This window comes from Lathyrus oleraceus, chromosome 5 (genome assembly GCF_024323335.1).
Source record: "Lathyrus oleraceus cultivar Zhongwan6 chromosome 5, CAAS_Psat_ZW6_1.0, whole genome shotgun sequence".
Classification (NCBI taxonomy): Eukaryota; Viridiplantae; Streptophyta; class Magnoliopsida; order Fabales; family Fabaceae; genus Lathyrus; species Lathyrus oleraceus.
The window spans coordinates 364,940,797-364,958,889 of NC_066583.1; the positions used below are offsets into that span (position 1 = coordinate 364,940,797).

The following is an 18,093-nucleotide window of genomic DNA, read 5'->3' on the forward strand; positions in this document are numbered from 1 at the left end:
TTATGTGTATAATTACCCTTTTGCCCTTATGTCTATATTGAACACAAGGAATAGACCGTGTCATCTTTGTCCAGTTCAATATTGGACCCATAGACATTTATCCTGTTACGCAGGATGGGCAAATTCCATCTAGGTCACTCATGTCCCTTAGCATGCTTCGTGGAGTACCCATCAACTGTCTTTATGGTCATCCAGTTATGGATAACGTTTGATTATCAATAAGGCACTCAACTCTATATCTAGGGTCCATAGTGGTTTCAGGTCGAAGGGTGGTATACACCATTATCACCATGAGAATAACTTATGACACTTTGCATAACATTCTATATAGTATTCTCATAGCGGGTCAATCCAGTATAAATATTACTCTTAATATTCATACCTATGTTTAAGACTTGATAACTCCTTATCCATGATCCATGAGATGTGATCATCAGTCTATATACATAATAGTCTTAATGCTTCAATGTTATCCCACTTCATAATAAAGTTCGACTACGGATACTTTAAGAATAATGTCCTTATGTTTAATGTGATCTCATGATTAAGTCATACTTGATACATTAAACAGACTAGCTATTCTAGGGATTTTATTAAACAAACATAATAAAGAAAAAGCCTTTTATTATTAATAAATAATTCGATACATTAAACGGAATAGGTGGCTTTGATAAATGGTTGAAGGAGAATGTGGAGTATCTAGAAAAGTTTAAGGATCTCTGGAAAATCAAGGGGCCATATATATTTTAAATTATGTGTAAAGTGATTATTTGTAAAGTCAGATACGGCGAGCCATGATCTATGCCGTTGTAACTAAGGATACATCTAGAATTTACTTTAAGCGATGGGTGTCGCTCCTTTCCCTTGCGAGGGCGGCAGACACCTCCTCTTTTTTAAGCTTTTAAAATTATGCAGTATTGTTGTCAAAACAAAGGCCATATGAGACCTACCCTCCAATAAAATAAGGGACCGAGAACAATGAAGACCTCCACAAGGGGCAAATCGGCTAAGTAAATATTAAACCCTTGGCCGGGTCATGCAAAATAAATGCCTCTGACCTCCATTTAACGTCAACCCCCACAGGGCTATGAACGTCGGTCATGCAAAATAAAAGCCTATAACATAATCGTCTGCTGCTGGGTAACGTTTAATAAAACCTATGGCTTAACTGAAGTCCAAGCAACTTGAAGCCTCTGGCGTAATAGGTTGCGGTCGGGTAACGTTTAATAAAACCTATGACCTAACTAAAGTCTAAGCAACTTGAAGCCTCTGGAATAATCGTCTGCGGACGGGTAACGTTTAATAAAACCTCTAGCTTAACTAAAGTCTAATCAACTTAAAGCTTTTGGCATAATTGGCTGTGGTCGGGTAACGTTTAATAGAACTTCTGGCCTAACTAAAGTCCAAGCACCTTAAAGCCTCTGGCATAATCGGCTGCGTCGGGTAACATTTAATAAAACCTAAGGCCTAACTGAAGTTCAAGAAACTTAAAGCCTCTGGCATAATCGGCTGCGACCGAGTAACGTTTAATAAAACCTCCGGCCTAACTGAAGTCCGAGTTAATTGAAATGTCTGGAGAAATCGAATTTGGCCAATTTATATCAAGTGAAACCTTTAGTCGAGATATTTTAAACCTGACCAGAGTCATTTACTTATTTCTTGACCAGATTTCAAAAGTATATCCGAGTTATTATGGCATCGGGCTCATGTCTTATTGAAGTACCTAAATAATCTATCAATGATACAATCAGAATAAACACCAAGATCAATTTTCCCTAGCCTTGCCTTCAGTCAGAGCATTTGTTTGAACACGTTGTTCATGATTAAAAATTACTTTTACGCCTGGTCTTCCATGGAGGATAGTCTCAGAAAGTCAGTTATAAGAATAAGATAGTTGTTAAAAATAAACAACCAAATTAAAGCGTAACAAGGACGTAAGATTGTCATAATATTATAAATCACACCGGGATCCAAATACGAAACATGAATGGAAAGTGGATAACATACTTAAAAATGATACATAATGCATCCTAGCAGATGATCGACGAAAGGGAATTTCAAGACAATCGCGGATCAATTGAAAATTATTATTCCAGCCAGGATGTACGAGTCCGACTTTAATAGCCTGGGGCTGACTAGATCTTATTTAGCCAAAGTATTTTGAGAGATGTCGGTAATAAAGCCAAGATTACCATAATACTCAAATCGACACCATTCATACCTTACCAAACTAAAATCGATCGGGGCTTAGCAAATTAGCTGATATGCCCAGATAAGCGAACAAATGGAGTAAGAAAATGAAACTTACTGGGATATGATACTAAAAACGTCCAAAATGAGCCTGGAGATATATGTATATAATCTAAGATTAGACAATATATAGCACATTCAAGGTAATTATCAAAGATCACTAGAAGTAAATCAAAATACAACATTGTTATAAACCCAAGGACCTCAATAGGATCCATAACATTATACGAAAAAGGAAAGAATAAGCTATCAAAAACATTGCATCCTCGAAGGATGATTAACGATATGTATGTACTCTGACTAAGGCCAAGCAGTTTTTGTGATCTATCTCTATAGATTCTGATTCCTAATATATAGGCTGCTTCACCTAGGTCCTTCATAGAGAAGCATTTCCCCAACCAAGACTTTACTTGTTGCAGGGTAGGGACATCGTTTCCAATGAGTAATATGTCATCTACATATAATACCAGGAAAACGATCATGCTCCCACTAACCTTCTTGTAGACACAAGGCTCATCTTCGTTCTTGATGAATCCATATTGTTTTACTGTTTCATCAAAACGAAGATTCCAGCTTCTGGAAGCTTGCTTTAATCCATAGATTGATCTTGTAACTTACATATCTTTTGGGCTTCTTCTGGTATGTTAAATCCTTCAAGCTGTGTCATGTACACATCCTCAAGAAGATTCCCTTTAAGGAAAGCAGTTTTGACATCCATCTTCCATATTTCATAATCATGATATGCAGCGATAGCAAGTAAAATCCGAACAGATTTAAGCATTGCAACTGGTGAAAAGGTTTCATCATAGTCAACCCCATGAATTTGTTTATATCCTTTTGCAACCAGTCTTGCCTTATAGGTATGTACCTTACCATCCATGTCAGCCTTCTTTTTGAAGAGCCACTTGCATCCTATAAGGTTAACTCCTACAGGAGGCTCTACCAAGGTCCAAACCTGGTTTGTGTACATGGAATCCATTTTAGATTTCATGGCTTCTAGCCACTTCTCAGACTCGGGACCAATTATGGCCTCTTGGTAGGTCACATGCTCATCTTGATCCATGAGTAATACATCACCTTGATCAGTTATGAGATATCCATATCTCTCAGGTAGTTAAAGTATCCTGCTTGACCTACGTCGGTCTTGTTCTACTTGAGCAGGTTGCTCTTCCACAACTAGTTGTGTTTCATGCTCTAATTCCTCCATAGGTGTATCAATGCTTTATGATTCTTGAATTTCTTCAAGCTCTACTTTCCTCCCACTGATTCCTTTGGAAATAAAATCCTTTTCTAGGAAAAATCCAGTTCGAGCGACAAACACTTTACCCTCAGAAGGATTGTAGAAGTGATACCCTCTTGTTTCTTTAGGATACCCCACAAATAAGCATTTGTCAGATTTGGGCTCAAGCTTAGTTGAAATTTGTCGTTTCACATAAACTTCGCAACCCCAAATCTTCATGTAAGACATATGTGGTTTCTTACCACTCCATATCTCATATGGTGTCTTCTCAACCTTTTCGGATGGAACACGGTTAAGTGTGTAAGATGCTGTCAATAGTGCATGTCCCCAAAAGGAGTTTGGAAGATCGGCGTGACTCATCATGGATCGGACCATGTTTAACAAGGTTCGATTTCTTCTCTCAGATACACCATTCCATTGGGGTGTTCCAGAAGGAGTAAGTTGGGATAGGATCCCACACTCTTTTAGATGGTCATCAAACTCTAGGCTTAAATACTCACCACCTCGATCTGATCGAAGAGTTTTAATATTCTTACCTAGTTGGTTTTGTACTTCATTCTTGAATTCCTTGAACATTTCAAAGGACTCTGATTTGTGTTTCATTAAATACACATAACCATATCTACTGAAATCATCAGTGAATGTGATGAAGTACTGAAAACCTCCTCTGGCTGGTATGTTCAGTGGTCCACATACATCAGTATGTATGAGGCCCAAAAGATCATTAGCTCTTTCTCCTTTTCTTGTGAATGGAGACTTTGTCATCTTTCTAATTAAACAAGATCTGCATGTCTCATATGATTCATAATCAAAAGAGTCCAAGAGTCCATCTTTATGGAGTTTGGAAATGCGTTTCTCATTTATGTGGCCTAATCGACAATGCCAAAGGTAAGTTGGATTTAACTCATTAGGTTTCATCCTTTTAGTATTAATGTTATAAATAGGCATTTCGAGATCAAGGACATATAGTACATTGCTCATTTGTGCAGTAGCATAGAATATATCATTCAAATAAATTGAGCAACAATTATTCTTTATTATAAATGAAAAACCAAACTTGTCCAAACAAGAAACGAAAATAATATTCCTGCTAATTGCAGGTACATAACAATAGTTCTCTAACTGAATTATTAAACCACTAGGTAAAGTCAATACATAAGTTCCTACGGCTAAAGCAGCAACCTTTGCTCCATTGCCAACTCGTAGGTCAACTTCACCTTTTGCCAAATCTCTACTTCTTTTTAGCCCCTGCACATTTGTACAAATGTGAGAACCACATCCAGTATCTAATACCCATCATGCAGAAGTAGATAAATTTATTTCAATAACAAAAATACCTGAAGTTGAAGTCTCTACTCCATTCTTCATATCTTCCAGGTACTTTGGGCAGTTTCTCTTCCAGTGTCCGGTCTTACCGCAAAGGAAGCAGGTGCCTGCCTTTGCTATGCCTCCACTAGGATTCAAAACAGCAACAGTGGGTCTGGGTTTAGCAACTTCCTTGCCTTTCCCTTTCTCACCCTGCTTGGTGGGTCTTTTGTTCTGTCTCTTTCCATTTCCGATCATCAGAATGGACTTCCCTTTTGACTTCAGATTCTGCTCAGCAGTTCTTAACATGGCTAGCAGTTCAGGAAGAGATTTGTCCATATTATTCATATTAAAATTTAGGACAAATTGACTGAATCTATCTGGAAACGATTGCAAGATCAAATAAGTCGCAAGTTCCTTTCCGAGGGGAAAACCCAACCTTTCTAGGTTTTCCACATACCCAATCATCTTGAGCACATGGGGACCTACAGGGGCTCCCTCAGCAAACTTGCCTTGAAAGAAGGATTTTGAAACTTCAAACCTTTCTTGCCTTGCTTGCTCTTGATAGATCATCTTCAGGTGTTCGATCATATCGAACGCTGCCATGTTCTCATGTTGCTTTTGCAACTCTGAGTTCATGGTAGCCAGCATGAGACAAGCAGTTTCATAGGCATCATCGACATGCTTCTTATAAGCATCTCTTTCTGCCTTAGGTGTAGAACTAGGAGGTTCCTCTTCAGGAACAGGTTTCTCCAAGACATACAACTTTCTATCATGTTTGAAGACAATCCTCAGATTTCGGTGCCAATCCAGAAAATTTGTCCCAGACAATTTTTCCTTGTCAAGGATTGATCGCAAAATGTTGTTAGAGGTGTTTGTTGTCATGGTAATCTACATGAAATTAATGAAAATATAAGTATCAATAACATATTTAATTAGGCCTTTAATTAAATATGCTCCCACTATTTTACTCAAAACAAATGACCCTCATCATTTGATTCGGAAAATCCCGTTGGAAGATTTTCTAGTGGGTCGAGATCCATATTTCACTTTGTTCTAAGTCCACGTAGGTGAATTACACAAAACTAGGTTATTTAGGTAGGAACTCCTTCCAATTGTATCTAATACAACTCTCGAATATTTTAGTTGGGTGAATAACTCCTTATTCCAATCCATCACATGGATCATGTCCAACTCTTGCTTCTAAACACATATAATCTTATTATAATTTGTTTAGTTAAGTTTGACCCATTGTTTTAGCAATTGGATATTACAATTATCCCATTGCACCTTACTAATATAGAACATGCACCTCGCGTGGGCGAAACCTACATTATCCGATACTAGTCTTGATGAGTGCTAAAACTTGGAAAGCATAAACTTAATATTTAATTTGAGGGAATTGCAATTATTCTGATCTCACCGACTTATTTATCATATAAATCGTCTCTCACATGCATCAACATACATTCACATGCATCAACATACATTCACATGCATCAACATACATTCACATGCATCAACATACATTCACATGCATCAACATACATAATGAAACAATTATGGCCCCTTGTGCAATTGTTCTCCCAAGCCAATGAGAGAACCTAAGCTAACCTAATAACGATCTAAGCTTCTCCAAGCAAGATCTTCAAGGTTGTCCTCCTTTGATATTGAATTCTTCTCTTTCTTCATAACATTCCATTACATAAAAGAAACTCGTTTTACATACGAGGGAGTGAGATGAGAAAAGAAGTTACATTAAGAGATTAAAAGAGAGGCACGACACGCATGTCGTATTTTAGAATCCCAAAATAAAATAAAGGAAAACTAAGGCCATACTCGATCACCACAAGACAATAATAATAAACACATTATTATTATTAATTTTAATTCCTTTAATTAATTAAAACGAAATTAAATTTCGGCAACCGATCACACTACACAGAGTTAGCTGGGGGTCCGCTGCCCGGTCAGCGGGAACAGGGTTTCCGCTGCCCGGCCAGCGGACGAAAGGGAATTGCAAGACAATCACGGATCAATTGAAAATTATTATTCCAGCCAGGATGTACGAGTCTGACTTTAATAGCCTGGGGCTGACCAGATGTTATTTAGCCAAAGTATTTTGAGAGATGTCGGCAATAAAGCCAAGATTACCATAATACTCAAATTAACGCCATTCATACCTTACCAAATTAAAATCGATCGGGGCTTAGCAAATTAGCTGATATGCCCCGATAAGCGAACAAATGGAGTAAGAAAATGAAACTTACTGGGATATGATACTAAAAACCTCCAAAATGAGCCTGGAGATATATGTATATAATCTAAGATTAGACAATATAAAGCACATCCAAGGTAATTATCAAAGATCACTAGAAGTAAATCAAAATACAACATTGTTATAAACCCAATGACCTCAATAGGATCCATAACATTATACGAAAAAGGAAAGAATAAGCTATAAAAAACATTGCATCCTCGAAGGATGATTAACGACAAAATAAAATGTCAAAAGGTCGAGATCCCACTGGGGCTATTCGACTTCTCCATGTCTTGAACCTACCGGGTTCTATAACGGCAAATGGTCGAGATCCCATTGAGGATCCCCACTTGTCTATGTCTTGAATCTACCGACTTCTACAATGATCAAGGGTCGAGAACCCACTAGTGCTCTCCGACTTCTCATGTCAAGATTCCATCGAGTTCCAAGATGATTATAGATAGAGAGCCCACTAAATATTTTTCGACTTTTTCATTGAAGCTGTAATTTTTTCTAACTTCAGTAAAGTCGTAAATCTTCACAAATATGCATCAAGATCACAAATTTATGAGCTTACTTGATTAAAATGCGTTTATGTCAAGTTTAGGAGACTCGAGGTAGAACTCAAAACACTTCATCCTTACAGGCTTTGCACCCTTACATGCCTCATGATTTGGGGGCTTATGTACATCCCAGGAGTTTTAGGATCGATTATACTTCTTGGATTTTGATATGGCCGGTATATAGCTTGAAGCCTGGAAATATGTACATATCGGGATTTTTTAAGTGACTGGATAGTGGGTTCTATACACATCCCGAATTCGGTTTAACGAGCTCTGAAGGGACTTTCCCAGTTAATGATGAGTCAGTTACATAATGGTTGATAAGGAGTCAGTTACAAGTAGTTAATAGTTACTAAATAACTATTTAAACCACATCCCTTCAATATCTAAGGGGGAAGGTCAAGTTTTCATATAAAAGGCCTTGAGACCAAACATAAAAGGGGGAGGCGATCTGCACGATGAATAACATAGAAAAGAGTAAACCTATGAGAAACCTTGGATCACCAACAATGGTGGCTATGAACCCTATTCATAAACAAATACTTAAACCAATCATTTTAAACTCTCCCTGAGGGATAATAGAAAAATCAACCCTTTAATATTTTTAGCAAAAACACCGACTAACTTCCTCTTTCAATCTATCAAATCGAGAATTTAGATTATCGAAAACTCTATATTTCAAAATTTAAAAACATCAAGGTTCTCCGAACCTCAGTAATATTCCTTAAATTAGGAACTAAGGAAGGATATTGTAAACTATCTAATGATTATTAGGCAATTGATTGTTGTATCTTTTCTATTTTTGAATTAGCATATGCAAAAACCCTGAGTCAGTGTTACGCCAAGTCATATGTCTTGAACATATTCATTAAGCAATTTTTCAAAAGATGCAAGAATTTATTTGTTATAACTCTTCACACAAATATTTAAGAAAAACCTAATTAGACAAATTAAGAATTGCCACACTCTTTATTTTTCTCTCTCTTCGTTACGCGCCATTTTCTTTGAATCCATTTTCTAAACCGTTTTTTAAACCAAGAAAAAAGAAGAGGGAAAGAAAAAACCCAAGAATGGACAAAGGCAAAGGAGGAAACGGTGAAACCAGTGATCCCGTTGATCACTCCAACCGCAACAATGTTACACCCGCCATAGCCGATGGTGCTTTCTTGGCCGAAGAAGACGAAGATTACAATGAACTTTACGGTGGTATATATATTGGTGATATATATATTGGCCCAGGTTCCCTTCAACCTTTGCCAATAAATAAGGATTCAGGAGTTAAAAACAACGAAGTTGAACGTAAGAAGCCGCCGCCACCACCACAACAACCGCAGCCACTTCTGTCTGTTCAAAATGCAGGTAGGGTTTCTTTACCAGGTACAAGTGGAATTGGGCAAAAGCAACCATTTGTTGTAGGAGAAAGTACTTGGTTTTTTTTGGGTGGATTGCACTGGTGGACTAAGGATGCTGATGTCGAATACGAGCTTTGTAAGTATGGAGAAGTTAGGGAAGTAAGGTATTTTTGTGATAAAGCTAGTGGAAAATTCAGAGGGTATTGTCAGGTTGAGTTTTATGATCCTTTAGCTGCAGCTAGTTGTCAGAAAGGGTTGATTGGACATGAGTTTAACGGTAGGCCATGTATTGTTTCTTCTACGTTGACGCGTACTATTAGTACGAATCAACATGATAGGGATAAACAGGGAAAGAAGAAGCCCGATGAGGTTGAGGCTACTAAGCGTGGTGATGGTAATGGTGGGAGAGGCGGTATCAAAGAAGGTGGAGATGTGGATAATCAGGGAAAGAAGAAGCCCGATGAGGTTGAGGCTACTAAGCGTGGTGATGGTAATGGTGGGAGAGGCGGTAGCAAAGAAGGAGGATATGTGGATAATCAGGGAAAGAAGAAGCCTGATGAGGTTGAGGCTACTAAGCGTGGTGATGGTAATGGTGGGAGAGGTGGTATCAAAGAACGTGGAGATGGTAATGGTGGGAGAGGTGGTATCAAAGAACGTGGAGATGGGGATAATAGAGGTTACGGAAGAGGTAATTGGGGGAGAGGGAACAATCTTGGGATGGGGAATAGAGGACATGGTAATCCGGTGAGGAATCTGGGCGGTGGAATGGGTGGTAGATCGACCAGGATGGGTGGTCCCACGAGTAGAATGGGTGGTCAGGCAGGCTTTCCCGGTGGCCCGAAACCTCCGTTCCCCAGGATTTTGCCTTCATACCCTAGAGTTGGTTTGCGCGGTGGTCCTAATATGGGAATGCGGCCGGGTCCAGATATGGGCAGATGGGGTGGTAGAGGCAAGGTTGCAGAGACAAGTTATGGGGAGGAAGCTGCACGTGAGCATCAGTACAATGAGGTGGGTCGTAACAGAGGTGGTTCGCTTAATGCTGTGCGAGAAAAAGATAGAGGATCGGAGAGAGATTTTCCGCGTACTTGTGAAAGACCATTAGAGGATGATAGAGTTCATGCATTTGACAGATATGTGCCTAGTGAAAATGATTTGGAGCATGACCATGAAGAAAGAAGGAATCTTGATGATAGAGAAGTTAGTCGTTCACGGTCTCCTCGGGACAGTTATCATGCGCGATCTATAGACCATGGACGTGATCGCGAAAGAGGTTGGAATCGTGACAGGCACAGTGAAGATAGGGACAGATATGCTGATCATCATGGATTCACAGACCACGCGCGACAGCACAATGATGAGCAGGAGAGGGGACGGCCATCGAGGACTAGCATCAAATCACGATTATCATATCCGTCTAGAAAATATACACATAATGGAAAAAGGAGATAGTTTAGCTTTTGAATAACATTGTATCCTGCATATTATATCAGTCTTTTCGTTGATGAAGGAAAGAACAGTAACTGAAAATTCCGAATTTGTCATCGTTGTTTGAATTCTCTGATTGTGCTCCTCTAGTTCAGAAGTTGTTAAGCAGCTGTTTTATTTAATTTACTTGTTATGGCTGCTTCTTGTTTGAAGCATGATTTTCAGTATTGGAAGTTCAAGAATGACATGACGATCCTTTTCTTATTCGCTTTCGATTTGCATTTATGTTTAGTTAATGTACACGATTAAACCAACAATGTTGGTGTAACTGGTGTAACTTGCTGAAGTCTGTCATGTAGTAGACTAATTAGAATTTTTTGTTTGAATGTTGTGCTGGGATTTAGCAGCAGTTGTTGATGTTGTGCCCTTTTTTATAGGCTCACTGATGTATCGATTTTCCTTCTTTCAATGTTTTCTTCACCAACATTTTGGTAGAGCATGAAAATATTAGTTATGATGTATATATTGATATTTATTTTTCTGTTTGAGGTTTATTACATCTCTTGCTTCTCTAATTATCTTATAGTTCATAATAAGATCAGCTCATGATTTGATAAACATATCTAAATCTGAAGCCTAATGGTTGTTGAATAAGAAATGCTCAATCTAAATAATGGGTGGAAGCTCATTAGCTCCAGCTTGCTTAAAACAAGTTGACAAGAGTAGGTAGGCACAAAAACAATTAATAGTGGCCAGTGAGATATTTTTGTTCAGCTACACTCTTAACCATTCACAAATGTTATTTTAGACTTGGTGAAAGTAAAAAAAATCAAATAATTTTGAAAATATGATAACTATGATTTATTAGCATTTTAAGATATTTTTATGTTTGCTGTATAGGATATAAATTAAATCCATGCTAATATTGTCTGCAAGTGCTAGCTTAATTGTCAAATACCAGGTATGTCCATAGGGGGCGTGTGGAAGCTTTTCCGCCGAATTGCGCTTTGACTCTTCTAATCTTTTTAGTTCTCTCGGCATGACTATGTTTGGTCATTGGATCTGAGGTTGTTTCACTTATTGGAATGGTGTTTGACCTCTAAATCTTCGAAGTGTTTTTTCAAATTTTTGTTGGTGAATTGAGTGTCGTTGTCGGTGATCATAGACTGCAGGATCCCGTACCGAGCTAAGACATTCTTGAAGAACTTCTAGAGGTTAATGACCATGATTTTTTCTAAGGCTTCAACTTCAATTCACTTGATGAAGAAGTTAACAACCACTATGAGAAATTTCAATTGTCATGGGGCTTAGTGGGAAGGGCCTCAGTATTTCCATGTTTCATTGGGAGAGAAATACCATGGTGTAGTCAGGGTATTGAGTTCTGCTAAAGGGGGCTATGTGAACGTCTTCATGCTTTTGACACCTTACATAGTTCATCACATATTCTTTGGCCTCCTATACCATGATGTTGTTCGGATATCACTTTGAGGACGTTGATAATGTTGAAGTTTGATTGATAATTTAAGTGCAAGTATGCATTTTAGTAGCAATTTTTTTTTTTAAGGTCTAACCGGTTATCAAGATTGGCATAAACGGTTACTATTGGAACTGAATTATTTCTTGAATTAATTAGCTTCAGGTGTAACCGATTACCCACTTTGGCGTAATCGGTTATGAGTCCGAGTTTTTTGTTTTTTCTGCTATTGTACTTGGTCAAAGTCAATTCCAATCATTGTGTAATCTCTATATAAGTGTGTAAGGTGCACTCTCACTGTAAGGTGCACTCTCACCCCAACTAATGAAATTACTCATTCTCACCCTAAAAAAAACTCATTCTCACCCTCAAATCTCTCTCTCTCTCTCTCTCTCTCTCTCTCTCTCTCTCTCTCTCTCTCTCTCTCTCTCTCTCTCTATTCTCCTCTTTCACTCTCCATATCCAAATTTACTCATTCCAAATTTCACCAACCTTGAGTTTTATTTGTTCTAACATTTGGCATCAAGAACCCGGTTCAGATCTACAAACACCTTCCCTACAACATGAATTTAGTTTCCAATGAAATAATTCCTACAAATTTATCCATTCTTGATGCGAAGAACTATGACAAGTGGTGCAAGTAAATGAAGGTGCTATTTGGCTACCAAGATGTTCTCGAGGTGAACCAAGTGGAGGAAAAGGAGACAATCAACGATTTTCTGACGAGAATCACTCGCTTGGTGAACCAAGTGAAGGCATGGGGAGAAACCATTACGGAGCAGTATGTTGTTGCTAATATCTTTAGTTTTTTAACACTAAGATCCGATAACATAGTTGTAGCGATTGAGAAGTCGAAGGATCTTGCGACAATAAGCAAAGAGGAGTTGCAAAGTTCTCTTGAGGGTCATGAGCAAAGGATGAAAGAGAGGAACAACGATAAGGCAAAGACGGAGATAACTTTGCAAGCTCGTTTCATTGAGAAGGATAAGAGATCGAAAGGAAAACGACCCTTGAAGAACAAAGGAAATTTCGAGAATTTTGGTGGAAAAGAATCCCAAAATTCAAATAATTTGATAATTCGAAGGGGTGAGAGCAGCTACAACAAACATGGTTGTCATGAAAACTTTAGAGGCGAAAGAAAGAGATTTGAAAGAGCAAGGAGCAATGCTACAAGTGTCAGCGGTTCGGTCATTTTGCGAAAGAATGCAATGCGAATAAGAAGGAATCTCAAGGGGATGAAGCCAAGGTTGCAAGACAAGATTTTGATGAAGAAAATACACTCTTGGTCATGATAACAGAAGCAAATTGTAGCAATTTACAGTTGCGGGACAGCATATGCAACAACTCAAAGAATGCATAAAAATTGGGCTGCAGCCGGTTGAATGATACGGTTAACCGGGTGCGTGAAAAAGAAGATGACATGATGAGTATGAAGGGAGTTCAATGAATTGAGGAGTGGTATTTGGAATCGGGTTGTTCAACTCATATGACGGGAAGAAAGGATTAGTTTGTAAAAATCAATCGTGCCATGAAGAACAAAGAAAAGTTTGCGAATGACACCACTCTAATGGCCGACGGTATCAATGATATTTTGATCATGAGAAGGGATGATGGACATTCCTTGATCAAAGATGTCTTGTTTATTTTGGGAATTAAATGTAACATTCTAAGCATTGGTCAATTGATTGAGAAGGGGTACAAAGTTCATATGGAAAACAAGGGGCTGCATGTTTTGGATGCAAAGGGAGTTTTGGTCCTCAAAGTGCCTATGACTGCCAATAGAACCTTCAAGGTTGAGTTTAAGGTTATGGAATATAGATGTATTGCTACTGCAACAAGTAGAGAAGAGTGGATGGGGCACTATCGTCTTAGGCATCTCAAATTTAGAGATCTCAAGAATTTTCAAAAGAACGACAATGGTAACAAGACTAGCTGAAATGTGTGAAGAATGTAGGCAAGCTAAGCAACATAAAGAAAATTTCAACAATGATGCAGACCGGAGAGACAAGAATCACCTTGAGGTGGTGTGTTCGGATGTATGTGGACCTATGCAAGTAGATTTCATTGGTGGCAATAAATACTTTGTCACTTTTATCGATGATTATAGTAGGAAGCTAATGACATACCCAATCAAGATAAAGGATGAGGTATTCAAAGTGTTCAAGAAGTTCAAGTCCATGGTATAGAGTAAAAGTGGTTACAAGCTCAAAGTGATCAAAACGGATGGTGGAGGTGAATATGTCTCAAATAATTTTGGGAAGTTTTATGATAAAGAAGGCATTATACGTGAGATAGTACCACCCTATACACCACAACAAAATTGTGTATCTAAAAGGAAGAATAATTCGATTATGAACATGGTGAGAACCATGTTTAAAGGGAAGAACTTTCCGAATGAGCTATAAGGAGAAGCGGTATCTACAACCGCGTATTTGTTGAATAGGTGCCCTACTAAGAAGCTGGAAAATGTAACACCGGAGGAAGTATGGTCGGGTTCAAGCCAAATCTGAACCATTTGAAAGTTTTTGGTTCCATTGCATACCGACATGTTCCAGGTCAACTTAAAAAAAAATTGGATGACAAGGGGGTGATGATTCTTGTTGGATATCACTCTACCGGTGGTTACAAACTGTTTGATGTTGTTAACATGAGGATCGTAATCAGTCAGGATATGGTGATCAATGAAGTTAAGCAGCTGAAACACGGCGTAATTGGTTACCAATAGTCTGAAACTGGTTACCAGCAGGCTGTAACCGGTTACCAAAATCCTGTTACTAGTTACAGGTTCAAATTTTGGATTCTGAGGTTGCATGAAGTACATAACAGCGTGTCGTCAAAGATCGTGATAAAGGAAACATTAGGAGGTCAACAAGGCAAAGGGGGTTGCCTTAGAGGCTCCAAGATTGTGAGTTGTTTCATGATAATGAGGTCAATGATGATGGTGATTTCATCCACTTTACACTTATGGCCAAATCTGAACCCGTTAATACGGAGGAGGCTTTAAGTGATCCAAATTGGATTTGTGCTATGAAAGAGGAGCTGAAATCCATTAAGAAAAATAGTACTTGGGAGCTAGTTGATATACCAAAAGGGAAGAAAGCAATTGGTGTGAAATGGGTGTTCAAAGTGAAGGAAAATCCCAAGGGTGAGATAATCAAGCATAAGGCTAGATCAGTCGCTAAGGAATTTTTTCAAAGAGAATGTATAGACTTTGAGGAGGTATTTTCACTGATTTCTAGGATTGAAACCATTAGGCTTGTTATTGGAATTGCTCATAACCATAATTGTCCTATTTATCAAATGGATGCCAAATCCGTGTTTTTGAATGGACCACTTGAGGAGGATGTATATGTAGGACAACCCACAGGTTTTGTTGTGAAAGACAAAGAGCTGAAATTCTACAAGTTGAAGAAAGCGCTATATGGTTTGAAGCAAGCTCCAAGAGCTTGGAATAGAAGAATTGATGGTTTCCTAAAGTACACTGGCTTCAAGAAATGTGTATTAGAGCATGGAGTATATGTGAAGACAGATGCTAGTGAAGGAGTAATCATTCTTTGTCTATATGTGGATGATTTATTGATCACAGGCAACAATGGTGAGTGCATTTCAAAGTTCAAGAGTGAACTTATGCATAAATTTGAGATGACGGACCTTAGTCTCATGACTCATTTTCTTGGTATTGAGTTCCACAAGTAAAAAATGGGCTGCTCATGCATCAAAGGAGATATGCTCTTGAGATATCGAAAAAATGTGAAATGGAGCATTACAATCCTGCCATTTCTCTAGCTGAACAAAGGTTGCAATTGTCTAAGAATGAGAATGAGGAAGATGTTGATCCAAATAAATATAGGATGTTGATTGGATCTTTGTGTTACCTGTGCAATATGCAACCGAACTTAGCGTTTAGTGTCGGTATTATGAGTAGATTCATAGAGAGACAAAAGGTGTCTCATATGGCAGTAGTCAAAAGGATCATGCGCTATATCAAATGTTTTGTTGGCTGCGGAATACTCTTTCCCGCAGTGGATACGGGCAGAAAATGCAATTTGCTCGATTTTACTGATTTTAACTGGTACGGAGATAAAGATGACCGAAAGTCTATAACTGGATACATCTTTATGTTCGGTGCAGCACCAATCTCTTGGTGTTCTAAGATGGAACTAGTAGTTGCACTCTTATCTTGTGCGGCTGAGTACCTTGTCGATTTGTTATATGCGTGCCAAGTCGTATGGCTTATGAATCTATTGGAGGATCTGAGAATCAATGAGGGTGAGACTGTCACACTCTTAGTTGACAATGTTTCTGTTGGAGAATTGCCATCCAAGGCGCAGCGGAATTTAAAAATTTCTCCATTTAGTGATCCTTACGAATGGGCATGATCAGTGATAGAATCGTTACCTCTTGTGGCGATTCAAACCTTTGGTGCAGATCTCTGATAATGATCAAAACCTTTGATACAGATCCACGGGGCGATCACGAACGTTGAACGATGACAACGTCTCTACTCAGTCCACACGAACAGATTCCTTCAATCGCAGTGCTAGCTGTTTGTGAATGAAGGCTTTGAGTGAGAGAGAGATACGAAATTCCAACTCTTCAGTTGTGTTGTATTCCCATACAAAGCTTCTGCACAAGAGCTCTATTTATAGAACCACTTGTGTGGGCTTCAAGCCAAAAAGCCCACTTAAGTGCATTTTGGCCTATATCTCATAATATGCCAAAATCACTTAAGTACTTGGTACCTTACCATATTTCGTATTCTACTTAAGTACACCGTACCTTACGATGTTCCTTAATTATTCTATCTCTCATCAATCCGTCCTTTGTGTGTGACCCTATAGGTTTTCGCGACGTTGGCAATTATATTAAATCACGCATTTAACATAATAAACAGTGAGCGGTATCTAGCAACACATCACTGCTACCCAAGTCACGAAAATGTCATGTGATCTGACAAAACCTCCTGTGATAATAATTATGTGTATAATTACCCCTTTTCCCTTATGTCTATATTGAACACAAGGTATAGACCGTGTCACCCTTGTCCAGTTCAATATTGGGCCCATAGACATTTATCCTGTTACGCAGGATTGACAAATTCCATCTAGGACACTCATGTCCCTCAGCATGCTTTGTGGAGTACTCATTAACTGTCTTTATGGTCATCCAGTTACGGATAACGTTGGATCAGTAATAAGGCACTCAACTCTACATCTAGGATCCATATTGGTTTCAGGTCGAAGAGTGGTATACACTATTATCACCATGAGAATAACTTATGACACTTTGCATAACTTTCTATATAGTATTCTCATAGCGGGTCAATCCGGTATAAATATTACTCCTAATATTCATACCTATGTTTAAGACTTGATAACTCTTTATCCATGATCCATGAGATGTGATCATCAGTCTACAAACATAATAGTCTTAATGCTTTAATGTTATCCCACTTCATATTAAAGCTCGACTACGGATACTTTAAGAATAGTGCCCTTATGTTTAATGTGTTCTCATGATTAAGTCACACTTAATACATTAAACGGACTATCTATTCCAAGGACTTTATTAATCAACCATAATAAAGAAAATGCCTTTTATTATTAATAAATAATTCGATACAAGTACCAAAAGTATTGGCCTATAGGGCTTACACCAACAATCTCCCACTAGCACTAGAGCCAATCAGACATACCCCGTATGCCCATTGATCTAGTATGGCCATCATGCTTCTGCTGCGCAAAAGGCTTTGTCAGTGGGTCAGCTATATTGTCTAGTGTAGGTACTTTACATATTTTCACATCTCCTCTATCTATTATCTCTCGAATGAGATGATAACGCCTAAGTATGTGTTTGGATCGTTGGTGAGATCTAGGCTCCTTAGCTTGTGCGATAGCACCATTGTTATCACAATAGAGACCAATGGGATCCACAATGCTGGGGACTATGCCAAGTTCACTAATGAACTTCCTGATCCAAACAACTTCCTTTGCTGCACTTGAGGCAGCAATATACTCGGCCTCGGTCGTAGAATCAGCAACTGTATCTTGCTTTGAACTTTTCCAGCTCACAGCGCCACCGTTCAAGAAAAACACATAACCAGATTGCGATCTAAAGTCATCCTTATCTGTCTGGAAGCTAGCATCAGTGTAACCAATTACAGCCAACTCTTCCTGACCTCCATATATCAAGAATGATTCCTTAGTCCTTCTCAAGTACTTAAG

The 18,093-nt window shown here is 38.5% G+C and overlaps 1 protein-coding gene across 1 annotated transcript; it reads left to right on the forward strand.

Annotated features, from left to right (window-relative positions):
* Nucleotides 1-8,659: 8,659 nt before the first annotated feature.
* Nucleotides 8,660-10,721, forward strand: LOC127084737 (uncharacterized). Its single transcript, XM_051025242.1, has one exon. It carries the CDS (start codon nt 8,689-8,691, stop codon nt 10,417-10,419), a length of 1,731 nt encoding a protein of 576 aa, XP_050881199.1. The 5' UTR covers nt 8,660-8,688; the 3' UTR covers nt 10,420-10,721.
* Nucleotides 10,722-18,093: the final 7,372 nt, after the last annotated feature.

Excerpts from the sequence above, each read along its gene's own strand:
- LOC127084737 (XM_051025242.1), top strand. The coding sequence starts at position 8,689 with ATGGACAAAGGCAAAGGAGGAAACGGTGAAACCAGTGATCCCGTTGAT.